General features: G+C 41.9%; 9 protein-coding genes across 9 annotated transcripts; 6 read left to right on the forward strand and 3 right to left on the reverse strand.

Annotated features, from left to right (window-relative positions):
* Positions 1-336: 336 nt before the first annotated feature.
* On the reverse strand, positions 337-1,398 carry TRM10 (Trm10p; the record flags this gene model as incomplete). The annotated part of the gene is made up of 1 exon (XM_018878087.1): positions 337-1,398. One exon carries the CDS (start codon positions 1,396-1,398, stop codon positions 337-339), a length of 1,062 nt encoding a protein of 353 aa, XP_018735426.1.
* Positions 1,399-2,893: 1,495 nt separating this feature from the next.
* Positions 2,894-4,246, forward strand: AGP3 (Agp3p; the record flags this gene model as incomplete). Its single annotated transcript, XM_018878088.1, has 1 exon — positions 2,894-4,246. The coding sequence occupies one exon, from the start codon at positions 2,894-2,896 to the stop codon at positions 4,244-4,246; it is 1,353 nt and encodes a 450-aa protein (XP_018735427.1).
* Positions 4,247-5,080: 834 nt separating this feature from the next.
* On the forward strand, positions 5,081-5,809 carry DOT5 (Dot5p; the record flags this gene model as incomplete). The annotated part of the gene is made up of 1 exon (XM_018878089.1): positions 5,081-5,809. One exon carries the CDS (start codon positions 5,081-5,083, stop codon positions 5,807-5,809), a length of 729 nt encoding a protein of 242 aa, XP_018735428.1.
* Positions 5,810-7,461: 1,652 nt separating this feature from the next.
* Positions 7,462-8,010, forward strand: NAS2 (Nas2p; the record flags this gene model as incomplete). Its single annotated transcript, XM_018878091.1, has 1 exon — positions 7,462-8,010. One exon carries the CDS (start codon positions 7,462-7,464, stop codon positions 8,008-8,010), a length of 549 nt encoding a protein of 182 aa, XP_018735429.1.
* Positions 8,011-10,102: 2,092 nt separating this feature from the next.
* On the forward strand, positions 10,103-13,105 carry ASG1 (Asg1p; the record flags this gene model as incomplete). The annotated part of the gene is made up of 1 exon (XM_018878092.1): positions 10,103-13,105. The coding sequence occupies one exon, from the start codon at positions 10,103-10,105 to the stop codon at positions 13,103-13,105; it is 3,003 nt and encodes a 1,000-aa protein (XP_018735430.1).
* Positions 13,106-13,995: 890 nt separating this feature from the next.
* On the forward strand, positions 13,996-15,831 carry SRP68 (Srp68p; the record flags this gene model as incomplete). The annotated part of the gene is made up of 1 exon (XM_018878093.1): positions 13,996-15,831. The coding sequence occupies one exon, from the start codon at positions 13,996-13,998 to the stop codon at positions 15,829-15,831; it is 1,836 nt and encodes a 611-aa protein (XP_018735431.1).
* Positions 15,832-16,478: 647 nt separating this feature from the next.
* Positions 16,479-16,880, forward strand: REX2 (Rex2p; the record flags this gene model as incomplete). Its single annotated transcript, XM_018878094.1, has 1 exon — positions 16,479-16,880. The coding sequence occupies one exon, from the start codon at positions 16,479-16,481 to the stop codon at positions 16,878-16,880; it is 402 nt and encodes a 133-aa protein (XP_018735432.1).
* A 101-nt stretch (positions 16,881-16,981) lies between these two features.
* On the reverse strand, positions 16,982-17,989 carry AWJ20_1234 (uncharacterized protein; the record flags this gene model as incomplete). Its single annotated transcript, XM_018878095.1, has 1 exon — positions 16,982-17,989. The coding sequence occupies one exon, from the start codon at positions 17,987-17,989 to the stop codon at positions 16,982-16,984; it is 1,008 nt and encodes a 335-aa protein (XP_018735433.1).
* Positions 17,990-18,388: 399 nt separating this feature from the next.
* On the reverse strand, positions 18,389-19,591 carry PEX13 (Pex13p; the record flags this gene model as incomplete). The annotated part of the gene is made up of 1 exon (XM_018878096.1): positions 18,389-19,591. One exon carries the CDS (start codon positions 19,589-19,591, stop codon positions 18,389-18,391), a length of 1,203 nt encoding a protein of 400 aa, XP_018735434.1.
* Positions 19,592-20,270: the final 679 nt, after the last annotated feature.

Genomic DNA, 20,270 nt, shown 5'->3' on the forward strand with positions numbered 1-20,270 from the left:
CAATGGATATTTATGAGCTCTAGTAAAGTTCATTCAAACTTGAAACTTGCATAGTGTTGCATAGATCTGCAGGGTCTCATGAAGATCACGTCAATTAGGCTTATCGGAGGGATTGTAAAATAAGCAGAAATACCAGATTTGAAACCGTGGCCAGAAAGTGATTTGAGTATAGCAAGACCAAACTGTACAATGTAGTGTATTTAAATTTAAACGCCATTTCTTTTCTTTGGGAGAAGTTACTTCAATCGTTATCGTTATTCAAATATATACAGACACTGGTTAAATATTGCACTACAGACAAATTCCTCAAAGATAAGCTTCAGACTTCATATACTTCTAAGTGCTCACGTCAGTTGTAGCCTCATCTGCCAGGCCGGTTGTGGCCAATTGCTCTACTTTGGAGTCGTCTTTCTCGTTTGTTGGTACATTATCTTCGTTCAGATCGTTTTCTTCTTTATCTTCGTCAGCTTCGTCGTCCTCGTTCTCATCGTCTTCTTCGGGATTATTTCCTTGTAGCTTGCGTTGGGGAAGAACCGCTTCAAAAGCAGCCTTCCAATCTTTAAGCTCTAACCACTTGAGTAGAATCTCAAAGACATGGTTGGTAGTAAGAACACGACGTCCTGACAATTTGATATAACTGTCAATCGGCAGCTTTGCAGTCGCAATGTTTTGCTTTTGGGCTTTATCGTTACAGAGGTTTTTGTACCGCCCCTTATCAACAATTCCTCCGATGATATAAGTCATATTCTCATCCAGCGTCTCTAAAGTATTGGTTGAATCAGACGAGAAATAAAGCCATTTCGTCCTTTCTGCTTCATCTGATGGCACCTCGTAATCATCCTCTCTAAATTTAATCCCCTTCCATAGTAAATGTTGTGAATGCATAGGGCCGTAAAACCGTTCTCTCAAACCCTTATTTAATGAGGATACTTCAAGATTGACAGAATTTACTGCTTGTCGATTCATGGCATAACATCGGCTGACCTGAATAGCCAAAGACTTTCTTTCTTTGTCGGTCATCAGATCATCAAATGCACAATCTAAAATGACTGTTATAGGAAGTCGATTCGGGTTCTGTGGCCGTCTTGGCTTCTTGGTTACCACGCCAGCCTCTGCATCCTCTTGACGCTGTCTTTTTCGTTCCTGCTTAACTTGTTTCCGTTTTTCTTTCCGCTTCTGTACCCATTCATCTCTCATTGCCTCATTCTTCCTTCTACGATATTCTCTTTTCCATGCACTTTTGGTCATGCCTTCAGGCGGTGGAGGAATGGGCTCATATTTGTGTCTAGGGTCCAATTCTGTCCTATCTGTTTCAGGACTCCGCTCTGACTCTTTTTCTATCTCAGCTGCTACGACTATCTCTTTCTGTTCATTATCTGATAGCCTAGGTTCTGACATTTTTCCTTTCTACTATCACAGTATATTTAAGAGGTTGTCCAGAATTTTTATTTCATCGCAGATCTTCCACGCTTTTGTACGGCTATATCAAAAGATAAGAAGAATCTCTGCCATCTGCGTGAAATGACAGGATTTCCAAAGCAATTTTCAAACCATTTGGAGATATAATTTGCTTTGACTTTATTACTGAGTTGCTACTAAATTATCGACGAAGGTAGTCAGATTCCACAATTATCAAGTTTCATCTCGAAATGTATGCTTAGGCTAGGTAGTGTTGCTGACAGTATGTAAACGCGAGTAGCAGCTGCCACGTTAATCAACTCGCTCCAAACTCAGTTTACGGTCACATGCCCAACTCCTAGGACTAAGTCAGATATGTATACTGCCAATTTCTCTGATCTGTTCGACATCAATATCCAGTTTAGACTCTCTTTAGGGTTGCATGCGCTTCCCTGTTGATGCAGATCATATGCGCGATGCCAAGTTTATTCAAAACGCAGATTTGAGTGAATCGACTCGAACCCCTCTAATAGAGCCTCGGCAATCGGAGTTGGTATTGATTCCTTATCCTTTTATATATGAGAGGTCAAACTGTTCTTCGTTCTTCGTTCCATATTTATCCCATATTTATCCCATATTTATCCCATATTTATCCAATATTTAGAGCCAATAGGCTTGGTGTAGGTGTAGAAATAACCGTCAACCCTGGAATCTTGACCACTATATCTAGGTGGTTAGTCACACTGCTTCAGTCTTAAATGATAGTAGATCGTACAATTTCTTTGCAGATCCAGATGGATAGATAGATGGGCGTCAGGACAGCCCTGGGCAAGAAAACGCCCATCGGTTCTTTTCTGACCAACTCTTGCCCATATTATTGTTTTAATGCTACGTAAACCTCAGCACTGAGTTCTGTATTTCACCACTATTTTAGCTGCTGTTCGAAAACGGCAAGTTGACATCATGCCAGTTTGTGATTGCGTTATCGGTGCATATCAGATCTTGAAAAATTCCCAAAACATCTACATGCATGATTTTTACTTAACTGACCTTCGAACTGAGCAGTTCAAAAAAAAACTGTATCGATGAGCTGTAGATCAACTTTGTTTTGTAAATCATTCATCTTTTCTCTGTTCCTCTATTGCTTGTATTTAGACCTTGAACAAAATAATGGGTTTTGGAAGTTTTTCCAGTTCCAAATCCAAGGAACATGACGTTACTAATGCAGAGACGGTCGTACTTGGTAATGACCAATCTAAGATCGATCCAGAGTCGGGCGTAGCCCGTGGCCTGAAAACTAGGCATTTGTCTATGATGGCCCTTGCTGGTATTATTGGACCTGGATTGTTAGTTGGTGCTGGAGGTAGGTTTACATATGATTTGGATGATAGCGTCGTGTATATATTTCTAACAGTCTATAGGTGCTCTATCTTCTGGTGGCCCAGCTGCTCTTCTGATCGGTTTTGGAGTTATTGGTATCATAGCTTTCTCTATAATGCAATCATTAGGAGAGTTAACCACACTATATCCATCAGGAGGAGCTTTTGTAAAACTGGCTGATCGATTTGTAGAACCTGCTTTTGGTGCTGCTGTGGGTTGGAACTATTTTATCATTTGGATCGCAGTACTTGCTAATGAGTATAATGTTGTTTGCAGTATTCTTGGATTTTGGAGTCATAAAGTTCCTATGTATGGATACTTTTTGATGTTGTGGTCCTTATTTTTGGGATTCCAATTATTGGGTGTTGCAGCATTTGGAGAGGCAGAGTTTTGGCTCGCTTTAGTCAAGCTTCTTGGACTGGTCGCTTATTTTATTTTTTCCATTGTATACGTATCAGGAGGAATTGTTAATCATACGGGAAGTGCTCTTGGATTCCATTATTGGCATAATCCAGGTGCTTTTGCTGATGGGTTCAGAGGAGTGGCTAATGTATTTGTGTTCTGTTCGACGTTTTATGCTGGCTGTGAATCAATTGCTGTAGCTGCAACTGAGACTAAGAATCCCAGAAAGGCCGTTCCTAATGCCATCCACCAAGTATTTTGGAGAATTATTTTCATTTACTTGGGATCCGCTTTTTTCTTTGGTATCACTGTACCATGGGACGCTCCGGGTCTCATTAGTGGTAAATCCAAGGCTCTTCAAAGTCCCATGACTATTGCTATTCAGAACGCTGGGTGGCAAGGTGGTGTTCATCTAATTAATGCTTTCATTCTCATCACATGTCTTTCTGCTATCAATAGTAGTATATATATTGGATCCAGAACTGTGCTCTTCATGGGTCAAGACCGCAAGGCACCAAGTTTTCTCGGCAAAACCAATAGTCGTGGCGTACCAGTATTTGCTATTATATTCACTAATTTGTTTGGATTCTTGGCTCTCATGAATATCAGCACTGGTGCGTCTCGTGCGTATGGCTATATTGTCAATCTGTCTGGTGTATCAACCTTTTTAGTTTGGGGATCAATCTCGTTTATTCATATTCGATTCCGTCGAGCCTGGATCAAACAAGGCTTCACGCCAGATGAGCTTCCTTTCAAATCTTTCCTCTATCCATACAATGCGTACTTCGGTCTGGCAGCCAATGTATTCCTGGCCTTAGTTCAGGGTTGGAGTACTTTAAGTCCTTTCAATGCCGGAAACTTTGTTGATGCTTATATTTTGCTCCCTCTGTTTGCAATCATTTATGTTCTCTATAAGCTTATCTTCAAAACCAAGTTTCTTCGGGCACATGAGATTGATCTTGCGTCTGGTCGCCGTAATGACATGGAATACGCCGACTCGACTGATGAAACCGTTTCTTTAACTAAGAAAAAGAGCCTATGGCAACGACTCATTGACAGTTTCTAGTTCTTTCTATTACTAACCTAAGTGTAACATATTCTATCTAATTGAATTTAATCGTCTGTTTACCACATACTTTCAATGATCTGATCCGCAGTATCATTCTGTCAACCCGCATCTCACCCGATTGACGGATCTGTTCGGATCTGTTCGACGTGCTTGCTTGAAGCCTTAAAAGGCTTTGAAAACCTCTTGTAATTCTATTGACCCTTCAATCAGACTCTACTAATAGCATTCTAAAACAGTCAAGAGACAGTCACAAGAACGAGTGTGAGGATTCCCCAATGAATTCCAAGGGCTGCCGGAAGTAAGTAACCCGTCTTCAAATGGCCCAATTACTGATCCTGCTGCATGGCACTCGTCAAGCACGTAATGTGCATAGGTCAGACCAATTTTGTTGATTTTTCCCCACTGGCAAAACACACCGCAATTAATAATAGATTTGCATGCAGAGCGATTAACAATTATTGGGCAGTCGGCCAGGCCAGTCCATGCCTCATTTCTTATGTGAATTTGCTGCAGTCACACAAAATCATCCACTGTATCGATGTGACTGTTGGTATGTGGCAGGTAACCTGTATATAATCGGGGTGCAAAGGGGTCATGCATGTGCGGGTCCGTGAAACGCTAGTTACGCGGAGTAGCATAAAAAGGGTACTTGAGCCAGTATTTTTTCACACACTATATACAAAATCGCGCCAGGAATTATTGATTTTTTAACTTTTATTTTTCAATTTTGATTTCAAGGGATTCAATTGATAAAATTATTTCGTGACTTTTGTCTGGTGATTTATAGGATTAGGAAGAACATTTTTAATAGTGGTGACTTCCACATATAACATGACTGAAGCTGTACCAGTAAGACGATCTGCTCGCGTTGCTGCGGCAGCTAAGAGAAATCCAGAATTGGAGGCAAAACAACCAGAAGTTGTAGCCAAGAAGGCCAAACCTTCTCCTAAGTCGAAGGCTAAAGACACATTGAAAACTGAAAAGGAGGATGTGACCTCAAAGGACGAGGAAGAACACAAACAGGAAGCTGCACAGAGCGAGGACAAGCCTGCCGTGGCAAAAGATGAGACAGAATCTGAAAAAGTCGAGGCCAAGCCGGTTAAGTCGAAGCAAGTTGAGGTTGGAGATGCAGTCCCAGATATCACTCTTCTCGACCAAGATTCGAAAGAGGTAAACCTTGCTGAAGTAGCCAAATCTTCGCCATTTGTGGTTATTTTTGCTTATCCTAAAGCAAACACTCCTGGATGCACTCGTCAAGCCTGTGCGTACCGTGACCATCATGAAGAGTTCAAGTCTGCTGATGTTAGAGTATTCGGCTTGTCTGCTGATAGTCCCAGTGCCCAGAAGAAGTTTGAGACCAAATTTGACTTCCCATATCAGCTTCTGTCTGACCCTAAATACGAACTCATTGGAGTCCTTGGTGCCAAAAAGACTGCCACTGGCGGTGTTACTCGTTCTCACTGGGTCATTAAGGATGGTAAATTTGTATCTGTAAATGTAGGCGTGAAGCCCGACGACTCTTGGTCAAAGACTCTTGACCTCGTCAAAAACTCAGCGTAGAACAAATAGCTTTTTTATAGTTTAGTGGATATAGTAATATCTTTAACTTTATGGTGGGATAGTAAGTTCCTCGCTGTAATTCAGGATATTGGATTAACTGGAAGCAAAAGAACAAGCCGGCATTAGCATATAAGGGAAGGTCTTAGAGGAGGCGCTGTCCCTAGCTATTTAACACATTTTTTTTGCTGTAAATCAGGAAACTGATGAGTGATGATTAACTGAAAGCTCAAGAACAATTTGGCATTTGCATATATCGTTTTGGTCATTACTGAAAAGATTGGTCTTATAAAGGGCCGAAGAATTAGGAATCAAGACTCTTCAGTCTTAAATTTGATCGCGCCAATATTGCTGCAACAATCCATTGGCGTTCGCCAAGGACAAGTATTTGGGATTTTGACCTTACCTACTTCTCAAACTTTTCGATATATCTCATTTCCCCATGAAACTCATGACGAGGTCGCAAATTTCCAAGGCATATTTAGCGCACGCCCGTTAAATCATGCATCTCAAAATGCAGGGATGGAGTTTGATCTTGCAGATTTGTGCATAATCGGATCTGACATGCACATTTTAGATGGAGTCAATTATTCGGAGATGACCAAAAAATTGATATATATCCTACCCAGATGAAACTAGATATAAAACTGCGACATTGCAAGTCGGATCCCACTTTTTATTATTTCTCACGACGTACCAGCGCAGAAATAATGGCTTCAGTAAATAAATCGCAGTTATTTAATGTTATTTCGAAACTCAACAGGGTATCCAAAATCTAGCTACCGGTCTGTCTTGTTATAAAAGAATTACAACTGTTATCGATCAGCTTCAACGACTTTATATGAAAGAATGACCATGTACAAATCATATCTAAGTGAAAGATAACAACCTTGTGTTAAGATATTTTGGCGAGGTTTAAAGTCCTTACATCAATGAGCCAGAGCCCAAGAGACCGGACGAAATTTAACAGTCGCACAGACTTTGCTGAAAATTTCCCACTTTCCAAAATTTAGTGTTACCCGAACATTGCAATGCATTTAACAAGTTGACGTTCATATCGTGTACCGGAAACATAAGCTAACACTGAAGAGTTTAACAAAGCTCCACCGATGATCGTGTAAAGAATTGGCTGAATAAATGACCCATGAGCATTTCGTATTAAACAGAAGCTGAGAGATGAGGAGGAATTTTAACCAAGTCTAATAGTAGCTCCTCCGCTGTGGAGAGAGCTGCTGTCAAAATAAAGCACTTATTCTTGCAGATCAATCACTTTAAATTGGACATCACTGATTTCTAACAGTAACATTATTCAGAAATAGAATCGAAAGTGCAATTGATAATGGGTGTATCAATAGATCATAATAACAAAACTGAGGATGTGGCAGAACCTGTCAAAAGATTAATTTCGCGCCGAGATGAAATGGAGGCAGAATTAGACGCCTTGGTAGATGTTTTGAAATCAGTAAGTACTGCATTATCAGACGCCACTCACTCATGGCCAGTTCCAGGTTTCTTCTTTATGATAGTCCTCTGGAATAACGAATTGAGAGGAGTGAGAACAAGTGTATCATTGATGGATTAGGTTATTCTGTTGGTTATACATGATTCACAGACCCGTTATGTCCTGGATTCTAACTAGATAGCACAATGTCGATATGGACACACCGCTGGTAACCTCAGATGGATTCCCTCGTAGCGACATAGATGTTGCACAGATCCGCGAAGCTCGTTCAAGAATCATTAGACTGAAAAATGATCTACGAGGTATCATGAGCCAAATCGAAGCTGGTTTGGTAGAGTATTTCAAGCAAGCCAAAGATAAGGGAACTTCAGATATCCCTCAAATCGCATCATCTTCAAGTAGCAGTAAACAATCTGGATTAAGCAGTGAAACAAACAGTACTTCAGGCGTAAACACAGGCAGTTCGACCGCCTCAGAAGCGACGAGATCAAATGCTCCCAAACCTCCTTCTATACCATTTGCACGAGTAAATTCGGTGGAGCCCAACAGCCCTGCTGACAGCTCTGGTCTTCTACCCGGCGATCAGGTTGTGTCATTTGGAAGTGTTAATGTCACCAACCATCAAAACCTTAGTCGCATTGCCCAAACCGTACAGGCCAACGAAGGGGTAAGTGATTCAACTGTTTTATTTCTGGACTCAATACTGAGTATTATGCTCATGCAATTCAAAACTAAATACTAACTAACAAACAGAAGCATATCTGGGTCACAGTCTTGCGTGATGGTAACACAGTCATCATGCCACTGATCCCATCGACAGAATGGGGCGGACGAGGTTCCCTGGGATGTCACATAGTCCCTCTATAAAATAAATAAAAAAAGTACTGCATCAAGCTAACTCTAGAATAATTTTGTTTTGCTTTCACCCACTCTAGCATATTCTGTTTTGCATCAAACCAGGCCAGCCATATTTTTGACTCCATATACTGCAATAAGGATCTAACCTCCATGAAGAGTCGACGCGAACAAAATGCTGTCTCTATCTTGCAACTCGTAGCTCTCCTCTCCAACGAGCTCCCAGTCAGCATCGTTAATGAGCACTAGAATTCCTGGTCGTCTGTATTATTGTTAGCGGACTTGAGCTTTGTTTTACTTTAGCTTCTGTTATAGTAGCCCACATTTCTTAATACATGATGGGTAATAGATACGACTCTTCGAAAATAGCCAAATATGGCAGATAAATGACTGAACATAAGTACCAGATATAATACTTACACTAATCCATCTTGGAGAAAAAGGTCTTCTCGAGGATCAGTCATAAGACCCTTCAAATAACCCAGCAGCCACTCAACTGTGTATGGTCCGTTAGATCCCGTCAATTCAACATCTATGGCCTTCTGGTTGCCAAACAGCGTTTCCAGGCCACCTGAAAATTCAACTTTGATCTTGCCAGCCATCGTCACTTAATGGTAGAAATAGTACCTAGTCAGCATCAGTAGGTGCCTGGCTTGATCTCGATTTTTTCAGACTAACCACGCCGCACATTATCAGTGAAGATTGCATATACGCATCTAATCAGGGCTCGGCTATACACGGATTTGACCCGGATATCACCCTGAATTTATCTCTGCGAGGCCATGAAGGGTCCAAAATCCGCATCTCTCTTGTAACTAGCAATCTATCAAGCATTACTTCACAGAATCGGGAGTCATATTCCGTCGAATGCCGCTATCACAAAATACGACCTTTAGAGACTGTCATAGCTACACCATCAGATGTTAACTTCTTTACCTGCTCAGCTCCTCTACGTCTAAATACACATAGTCTATAAACTAGCGAACAGTTTGATACATTTAAATTGACTTCATGGAAATACTTGGAAAGTGAGCAGGTTGACAAGAGACACTACCTCTCGAATCGTCCCATTTCCCAATCGTGCCGGGCAAGGGTATCATGCAGGGCCGTGGTGGACTTAAGAGATAAGATTATATGTTGCTTACAACATCAAGACGCTTAAGTCCGACGCATCGACGATCTCATCGGAACACGGTCCAGATCCAAACCTTTGAATAGCATTGCCTACCAAAGTGCGATACACGGAGATATATATAAAAATTTCTATTAGATATTTGCATGAGTCAGTGGGGCGTCAGTACATCATATTTATTGTTGACTAGTAAGAAGTAATAAGCGTGTGCACGAGCTAACCCGGAGAAACTTACGAACGGGAGTGTGAACGGATAAGTCGGCATTGAACCATCCCCTGCAATACACCTTCGATAACTTTACGATTTTGAATGGGCGCTGTACCTGCGAGTTAATGACCCGGCTGGAGGATAGTTATTGATATCTAATTCAGGCTCGTGAGTACGACGACGACAACTGATTGTTTTTTGATCATATCAAAATTTTGTTGATTGTTGTTTTTGAAAGTCAAGGTTTTACGGGTATTTGTTTCGTTTTGATTTCTGGTCCTTCATCTGATTCTTGATCGTTGAACTCATTCACCTGCGTTTTAGATTAAGATAGTATCGAAGACAGTGTATTTCAGTGGCGGTTTTAGCAAATCGCCATCGAACATTGCTTGCAACTTATAATTGTTTCACAACCAACTTACTTCACAGGTTCCTTGGTTTGAGTATTCCGTTGACTTGATCTGTTAATCTGTTTATTTATATTATTGGCCCTGTCTATTCATTCTTAGCTGGGGCGTACAGCAATTAGGGCGATTAGAGACCACTTCTCCAGGGTTGCCTGACTTTCCAGCAAATTTTATTATCACAACTCTACTGAACTATAACAAATTTTTGACGTATATCACAATTACCAGCAAAATGTCAGGTATCTTTTCCTTCGCGGATGAAATCGACGATACGTCACCTACGTCGACGACGAATCGTAGTACCACTACAGACAGAAACAATTCAACTATAAGTACATCGTCAAGAAGTTCCTCATTCACGTCACCAGAAGATGACACCATGTCAATATCCTCTGAAATGCCTATACAATCAGGTCGTAAGCCCGATCTACCGTTATCACATACAAGCTCGAGCGTTGGGGCGATTCAGAAAAAACGTAGACGAATTCCTGTGAACTGTCTGTTTTGTCGACAACGTAAGCAGAAATGTGATCGTAAGATGCCCTGTACCAACTGTGTGCGAAAAAACAACTCCAATTGTGTGTATGCTCCCAGTGGGAAGGACGCAGTTGCTCCTATTGGCGGGACTGGCTCAGGTGCTGGTATAGGAGGAGATTCCTATTCTCCAGAGTCGATTCAACCTGCTTTGGGTGTTCTAAATGAGGCTGGTCCCAAGCAGAATCAAAAGACTGTTTACGAGGATTTGGCAGAGAAAATGGGCATGAAGGCTGCACCCCCAGGTAGCCTTGTGCCTGATCTTGGTAAAATGATGACTATGGATAACTTTTTAAGTGACAGACTCCGAAACTCTGCAGTATCAGCTGCCACTGCCGGTGTAAGTGCTGGTCCCAGTGCCGAAATGAAGAAACGACTTGATAAGATGGAGTCTCTTGTGCTGTCCTTAATATTACAAAAAGAAGAGATGGAGGCTAATCAACATAATGACACTGATGGAGAGCCAAATGTCGCCCTACGGAATGAAGACGATGTAGAGGATTTAGGTGAATCTCTGGGTATGTTAAAACTAGATAAAAAGGGTAAATCCATTTACCATGGTGATACATACTGGGGTTATATGTTTAGTGAGATCACTGAAATTCAAGAGGTTCTTCGCCGTATTAGAGAAGAATTCGACAATGCCGAGATTTTTGGTAAACAACGGTTCGAGTCTCTATGTCAAGTTACTGAGGGCCAACAAGACACATCATCCATCCCATTTGGAGGCATTAAGTTCAAGTCTTCAAGCAGCGATGTTCTACGGACACTGCCTAGTCGACCTGTATGCGAAATGTTAATTGATAGATTCTTTGAAGCTATAGAGCCCGTGGTCCATGTTGTTCACAGACCATCTTTCGAGTATAGTTTTGAACTATTTTGGAAAGAGCCAGAGAATACCGAGCTCTTATGGGTATCTCTGCTTCTAGGAATGCTAACTCTCGCATTACAGTCATATGCTCCTAGTGAAGTACCAGATATGTTCAAGGGCAAAGAAGTTGAATCGTGGACAGCGTGGCTTAATGCAATGGAGTTGTGTGGATTCATTGGCAAGCTTACATTCAAACCTTCGTTACTTAATATTCGAGTTCTTCTGTTATGGATGCTTCTAGAGGCTTATCAGAGTGATTGGAACCATAAATCCTGGACGTCGATGGGTGTTTTGGTAAGAGTTGCTCAGTCAATGGGAATGCATAGAGACGCCAGTTGGTTTGTAATGTCACCGTTCGAATCCGAGGAGCGAAGAAGGCTATGGAAAACACTCGAGTACCTGGATTGTTTTCACTCCATTGCTCAGGGATTGCCATTAGCTATTCGCAGTCATGAGAATGATGTTCATGATCCAATAAACATTAATGAAAAGGATATTATGCCTATGTACGGCCATCTTCCTGAACCTTTTGATGACACGGTGCGCACTGACAGCAGTTTCAGTATTTATCGAGGTAGACTGAACGACATTCGTTGTGAAGCGTTTACAAAGAATCTCAAGATCGAGGGCAAAGTCGATAGTATGTCTGTGGAAGAGGTATGGGAGATTGATAGACGACTACACAAACTTTATGAAGGTATCCCTCTGTTCTTGTCGCGTAGAGCAGACGAGTCAAATATTGCTCTTGACGGTGCTGAAATTGTCATGCAACGGTTCATGCTTGAAATGGACTATCTTAAGACCATTGTGGTGCTTCATCGATCTTTCTCATCCAATGGTTCACGAAATCATCGTCACCAACGAAACCGTGAGGAAGCACTCAACGCATCGGTCACTATTCTTGAGCGATACTATTGGCTCTACACTTCAGTAGAGGCAGAACCTGTGCGAAACAAATTTTGGCTGCTTGGGTCTGCTCTAACGTTCCCAGCATTTGTTCACGCCATTGTTTTTGTAACGGTATCTCTGATCAACAATTACGACATGCTTTCATTGATTGAGCGAACTCGGTATTTAGAGGCGCTGCGTCGTACTCGTAATGTGCTTGACTGCGTTGGAACCACTATCAGTTGCGACTTCAGACATGCTGCTATTGCCAAGCTAATTCTTAGTCAAGTCGATGAAGTGGCCAAGATGAACCCTGAGGATCGTGCCGTCAGACTCAATAAAACGACTGGCAACAATCCCCCTTACTTTTTTGGCGAAGGTTCCCTTGGAGCCAATGCGAACACCCCTCGTAAGTCGGGTATCATGATGGAGCTCGACTCGCGAGATGCGGATATACATGTTGATATTTTGAACAGTAAACACCCCAGTGACTCTTCAAATTGGTCTCCTAGTAAAGACTACTCTCCAGAGAGTCTCAATACCTATAACTCCGGCACTACTTCATCTGGCACAGCCAACACTATCTTGTCTTCCAATTCATCAATTATCAATCAGAAAGGCGTGGCCGGACAGCAGTCATCACAACAGCAGCGTAAACCAATGGTTTCTCAAGTTTCTCAAGTTTCACAAGGTTCACAACCGTTTCAACAAGCCGCTCTTGGCGCTGATGCCACACAGCAACAACAGGACGGCCCGTCTGCAGCTGATATTCTATCGCCCTCTGCTTTTGGTGATCCTGCTCTTTTCTCAGAGGCATTTTTCGGTGATGCCTACCGTATGCAACAGATTGTTGGTTCTGAGGAGTGGGACTATTTCATGCAAACAATGGAGAACTCAGGTGCCACCCCTGGCCCTCAGCCCACTGCTCCATCTAATCTCTAAGAGTTTATTATTTTATTTGTATATATTATTTTATGGTTAATTAAATTATGTCGTTATTTGTAATTTACAAGAGGTAGTGTGCATTGAGATCTGCCATCACCGTCCCGAGGTCGTTTTTATTTTAGCATCAGACCATTTTTTGCTGCAGATTTAAAAGCTATATAGTCCAGTTCGGATGCTGAGAAGCCAATTGTATCCATCGACATAGATCAGCGAAAGAGCGTTATACTCGACCAGGAATCGTCTTTGGCGCTGTCCCAATCGCGATTGGATATTTGCACTTCAATATTGGCCCATCTCAGCCATATATCTATAGAACGAGCACTTCCGCCTCCTTTTTCTACAGGCTCACCCAGCAGCTCCACCATCTCTTTACCAGTTGTACTGGTGGTGATAGTCTCAGAATCTAGTAGCCTTGCGTCAACTGGTTTATATTTTGTGAATTTGCTCTGTACACGAGGAAAATAGAAGTCGATACTGTCGAGTTCCTCATTTCCTGTGAGACAAAGAGCTATACCCAATGAATAATAGCAATAATAACATGTTCCATCACTGTATTTCTTGGTGTCCTCAGGTACATGAGATATCGACAGGCGCGAAAGTTGCTCTGTCACCTCCTTCGAGCTAAACGGTTTACCCAGTGCTTGTGCCCAGTGTCCAAACTGATCAATTGCAATCGAGGGCATATCAGTCTACCATTTGACAAAGATACTACAAGTGTTTGGCACCATTTCCACCCCTCAGATACCGGATCAATAGTTAAAGATCACGTGATGAAAACTTTCCTGCCGGGTAACCCTTATTATGCCTTTTGAGTGCGTCAGTCAGAACTCTAGAAACGTCAATTGAAAGATTGAATCTTAACGCCAGATAGCGGGGAATAAGGAAATATGGAACAACCTTTTGAGTCAATCTTGATAGCAAGAAGCTCATCTATTCTTCTGCAGTCAGCCAATGACTTAAGATCCTACCGACTGAAAACGGTTGGATCACTGGCCAAGGTGAGAAGAGATCTGAAAATTCAGCAAAAGACACCTAAAGGAACGGGCCAAGGACATGGTTCCGAAGGTAAATCATTATACAAACAAAAAACAGTTACTGCAGAGGATTTAGAGTCAAATTCTAAGATTGGAAATGTTCTTCTGCTATTGGCAGAGGCTTCCTGGGCCCATGCCATGGAAACCAAGGCTATTTCTGAAGCCAACGCATCAGCATCTAGAACCCGTCGAGTGGTATCAAAACTAGCTAAAGCTGTTAACTATGCCACAACTCTTAGCGAGAATGTGAAGGATTTAGCCTCTATTTCTGACTTGACTAAGTTTGAAATTTACATCTATCAGTCGCTCATTGAGGGTGCCTTGAGATTCGAACAACATCAATGGGCCAAGTCTGTGCAGTTGTATTCCACGGCACGAGTATTGTTGGTCGAATTTCTCAACAATACCAAAACGGAAAAGTTGGAAAGATCTCGAGAGCTAATCAACGATCTCATTTCTACAACTGTTGATCCTGCTCTCGGATTCGCTGTATACAAGACAGGCCACAAGCGATCCACCGACCTGCCAACCCTGGCAAAGTTATCTGTTGATAAAGAATCCTTGGCTATCAAGCTTTTGCTTGAGAAGTTTAACCCAACTGCTCTAGAAGTGGCTGATGCATCTAACCCATCGGTTCTGTTAGGTAAAATTACCTGGAGAAATCACTCGGCATCAGTCATTGATCCAGACTTGGCCACTCAAATTATCGCTGCTCAAGATCTTGATGGAAAGTTGCAAAATGAGCTGGACGCTGCAAAACTAAAGTCGGCTACTAGTTTTGATGCCACTTTACAAGGTTGGCAAGATGCCCTTGATCTTATCAAGGAGTCGATTGATAAGTTTGAGACTTCATCCAAGAATCAGACTCATGATCAATCTCAACAGGACCAATATGTTATTCTTACTTACATTAGCTACAATCTGCTTCTAAGAAGAATCCAGCGTGATAGGTTGTTTGTTGAACAACTGTCAAACAAAAAGTCATCATCTAAATCCGTGTCGTCCCAACTGACTAGTTATAGAGATGTTGTACGAATTTATGAGACAATTCTTCAGAGTGTGTCTCAACTGATTGAGTTGCCTGGTGTCCATAACGATGAAACTTTTTCAAATGCCCTTGATGTTGTCAATAGATTTTTCAAGGCTCAGAGAACATTCCTAATTGCAAAGTCATACAGACTAGTGGGCGACCAAAAGAAAGAATCTTTGTCGCTATTTGAACTTGCCAGCAAATTCATTTCAAGTGAGGACGCTCAGGTAATTACAGGAGCTGACCTTCCTAGCGGTCTATTGTCTGTTGATGAAGTCGAGACATTCGTCAAAGACTTAAAGGCTGAGCTTGTCAGAGCGCATGGTATTGCAGCCTTTGAAGCTTTAAGCAACCAGAATTCAAACTCTTCACATTCATCGCTGCTTTCAGTCAGTGACGATCTTACCAAGTACCCTAGTGGTAGTCCTTCCGAAATTGTGAGAAACCTCGTCAATTTTAAACCTCACGTACAACCTGTCCCTGTCAAGCCAGTATTCTTCGACATTGCATTCAACTATATTGATTACGATGATGATAGCAAGAAGGCTGTTTTAACAGCTGAGCCATCTGAGCCAGCTTCTGCAACTCCATCAGCCCCTGGTTCGGGCGCTTCAACTCCTCGTAGAGGTTTCTTCGGTGCCCTCCTTGGCCGAAGCTAAGCTAAGTTTTTTAGCATTTGTAATATATATACATTTTGTTTACTTGTAATCATCTCTTCGATGTTGGGTTACTCTGTTACTCTGTGATTTGGCATTTAACAAGTAAGAAGCAGCTGACCTAATAAATTGGTGAAATAGAACTTCGGCCACAGTTCATCTCAAAAGTGGAGTGTGGCTTACGCAGTTGAATGCAAATGCAAAGTTGCATCCCGAAGTGGAAATAGCACTTCATCAGATATATGCATCTGATCTCCGAACATCATGCTAGCGGTGTCTAAGTCGCGGGTCTCAACGTTAATACAATCAGGGAGCTTCCAATATTTCCACTCGTTTATCAGAAATTATAAATATCAATATCCCATCAGCAGAAAAAAGTTCCGGCCGCTTTCTCTAAGAAAATCCACTACAATGAGCAGCAATCCTTTAGTATGGGTAGATTGTGAAATGACGGGTCTTGACGCCGACAATGATCATATTATAGAGATATGCTGTTTATTGACTGATCGTAATTTGGACCTCATTGAATCAGTAAGTGGGAGCAGCGGTATTGTCTCTAAATAGTTCCATGATTATGTTGTCCTGAATTACAAACTAACTGGCGTATGTAGAAGGGGTATGAGGCAATAATTCACTATCCAAAAAGTGTAATGGACAAGATGAATGATTGGTGTATCGAACACCATGGCAAGTCTGGTCTCACTAACAGAGTTCTCGAGTCATCTAAAACTTTGGAAGAGGTTGAAAATGAATTACTTGAATATATTAAAACATATGTCAAAGCACCAGGAAAAGGGGTGTTAGCAGGAAATTCTATCCACCAAGATCGAATGTTTCTTCGAAGAGAGTTTCCAAAGTTTATTGATTACCTGCATTATCGTCAAGTTGATGTGTCTACCATTAAAGAAGTTGGATACAGACATAATCCAGACCTAATGGCACAACTTCCACAGAAACGTTATGGCCATACAGCTAGATCAGACATAGAAGACAGCATTGCTGAACTCAAATGGTATTATGAAAATTACTTGATCCCTCCGTCTAAGAATTGACTTAAATGAATTCTGAGGAAACATGCAACATAGGGAGTGATAAATATCTTTTCTTATCACTATTTATTTCATAAGTTTGTATACTCTTAAATGCCTCAAACCTAAGCTGATTTTCTAGCAAACATATCTTTTAGTGACCTGTTTTTACTAGTATCGGCTTTCTGAAGAGATCGTACACCTTTAGTTACCTTTTTGGCAGCCCGTTCTGGAAGTCCGATAGTGGACGTACTTCTCTTACGTTTACCAGACGGTGCTGAAGATGCGTTGAGTAGTCCCTTCTGTATTTCCGTGGCCTTGGCCCTTTCTTCTGCTAACTTTTTGATATGCAAATCTAGTGTTGAAAAGTCATATGCAGCTGTCTCAATAAATAATTTAACGACGTCTTCCGTTAGATAAGTCGATACCATGTTGATAGCCAGCTTCTTCTTCGCGAGTTCCACCAAGTCTGCAGGTAATTTATCCTGCTCGTTAATATCAACACCAGTGAGTGGATCTGTAATGCACAATTTATATAAATCTGATGAAATTCCACCTTGTGAAATAATTTTGTTTGTTAACGTGTTTAAAAACAAAACCAGTTTATCGGTTGAAAGGCGATATGCTTTGCCATCATCGTCATCGAGAACATCACATATCAATGACAATCGGTCTTCGAACAGAGCCCTGGAGAGAAGCTCACAACCTTCGACCTCAGAAAATTCCTCTAAATAATCGGCTGCCAGAAATTTCTGCCTATTCGAAAATAGTGTAGGTAATATTAAAAACAGTGGATTAATTGGTGTAGCTACCAGGATCTTTGAATCAGAGATGATTTGATTACTGCCTCCAAATAAAAGTGATCTTGCACTATGTGATGCTTGTACTGGTACTGGGGTAGTCTTTAAATGTTCATTTGGTCCGGATACAGCTGTCAACTCGAGCAGCCTATTGTCATAGATCATGAATTGGGTCGGGCTAAATGTCCTTGGGTGAGGAAGAGTTATAATGCTGCAATCATTCCTTGGATCCAGTACACATTGCTGAGGGAGCACAACTGGAATCTGTGGGTATTTTTCAATTGGTGCTGCTTTAACCGCACTGCCATTACCAGCTCCTCGTAATGCTACCATAATGTATTTTCAAAATCTCTGAATACTAAAATAAGAAGCGAAGTATAATTTAATAGAGGGTCACTGACATCGCGTCCCATGCACGATCTAATTAACACTGTATACGGCGCTACGCGTTACCCCTGAGTAAATACCTCCAAAACTGTAATTCCGAAATAATAAACTTTTGTATAAATACAGTCTAAGCCCTTAAATAATATAATACGATCTCAAGACTTAAGTCAAACTAGAGAAGAAATGGAGCATCTGAGCTGGGGCTCTGCCCCAATCCAGAATTTTGAATTAAAAAGTAAAAAAAGTCATGACAATATATTATGCACAGGAAAAGAGGGTTCAGCCAAAGGCAAAATGCAAAGTGGGTATGAGGAAGTAGCGAATACACTAGATTTAGAGCTGGGATTAGCTACTAGCTGTCTCTTTAATGAGTTTTGTTTCTTCCAGCCTTCGTGGAATAACTTCTACATAAGTGGCAGGAATGTAACCAGAACGTCCATCACGAGTACGGGCTCTCCACCACTGACTTGGGTTTCCAGCGGGGTCTTGTCTAGAGAGAATGGCTACGAGGTCGCCTTTGTGCAGTTCGAGCTCGATATTGGGGTTTTCAGGAACAAAGTCGTAGATAGCACGGCAAAATTCCAGTTGTGAGGGATCGATAGGTGCACCGTTATCTAGCAGACCACCAGCAGGAGCTAATCCTTGTTGACGTAAAGACATGGCTTTAATGAGTTTACCCAACAGATAAGGGAATCCAAACACAGCCGCCAAAAACATCAGTAATGGCTTAAAAGATGGTCTGGGTCTAGCAACAGCGCTCGATCCACCGTTACTATTGAACTTAGCAAAATCCTTAGCAGTCAACTTAGATGCAGTGCTAGCAATAGCAGGATCAGTCTGGCCACTAACCTTGGCAATAAGTTTTCTTAGCCACCGCATAATAGCGAAAACGCCTAGAATTGAGCCAAGACTCGTTTTCAAGTGGCCAAATTGTTCTGCCACAGAAACCATGGCAAAAAATGATGAGTGGGTAGCCATATAAGTAGACTCTAGCATCTGGGCAAAACCACCTACAGCACCAACAATCGATTCGATCAATTGGAAAGTGGCAGCAGTACTATTTTCAAATCCCCGAAGACCATTTTGGTCACCGGGCATTCCACCAAACCCACCGCCATATCCACCTCCATACATTCCTCCGGCACCATATCGCGAGTATCCACCACCATATCCACCGTAAGAACCATATCCACCATACCCGCTACCATAAGCAGATCCATAACCGCCATAACCGCCATAGCCGCCATATCCCGTGGTTCCCAAACCACCCATACCACCTATCGAATTCATACCGGTACTGTAGGGGCTTGTTGTAGAGGAGTATGAGTATGGAGAAGTGGGATTTACACTTGAGTTCGTCAAGCTCGTAGGCCTTTCTGGAATCGACGGCGAAGATGATGGAATCGATCCAGTTGTCGCTGTAATTGGACTAGTTGAAGAAACTGGTTGGATCCCTGGCGTCGTAGTAGTGCCAGTAGCTGTTGTCACATCGGCTGATGAACTATTATTAACTTCCCAAGGTTTAGGACGTGGAGGAGCTGAGGACATTTCGCTTGACAGCAATCACTATCGCTAATATTTGAAGCCAATAAATATGATTCGAAAACAGAGCACGTCACTGAACTTTGACCGTACTGCGGTGTATTCTTAAAATACCGCTCAATGTTCGCTATTGGCGACCCGTCGTACTAATCTTCTAATACTTTTTCGTGTGTCAAAATCGATAGATTCACTGACAAACGCTTTACAGGCTTTTCCTGAAGTAACCGCTGCTGGTTCCTTGTTTTCTTTGGAGCCAGATTAGCTATTACGTCTTGAAATACAATATTTAACGGTCCACTGGGTATCGTAAATCGTGACACTGGACCGATCGAAACAAAACCACAGGTAACCGATGATGTGTTGTGGGGTGAAGAATACAGAAAATGAGAAGAATCCTGCTTATTACCGCGCACTAGACTTGCATCTCATAAAGTGAAAACCGAGAAAACCCAGCCGAGATGCTGCACCCGCGCGGCTCTTCTATTTGTGATAACGCCGAGGTCAGAAGGCGGCCCGCCGACACCTGCTTCACATGCCGAGACTCGCCGTCAGAAACGGATAATTTCACGGTCCATACAACAACAAAATAAGCAGAGACCGACTGTGAGAACAAAAGTTTTTGCATATTTAATTCAATCATTAATGAACCGAGCTGAACTGAACTTGTCGAAATCACAGATTCCGG

This window comes from Sugiyamaella lignohabitans, chromosome A, assembly GCF_001640025.1.
Source record: "Sugiyamaella lignohabitans strain CBS 10342 chromosome A, complete sequence".
Taxonomy (NCBI): Eukaryota; Fungi; Ascomycota; class Dipodascomycetes; order Dipodascales; family Trichomonascaceae; genus Sugiyamaella; species Sugiyamaella lignohabitans.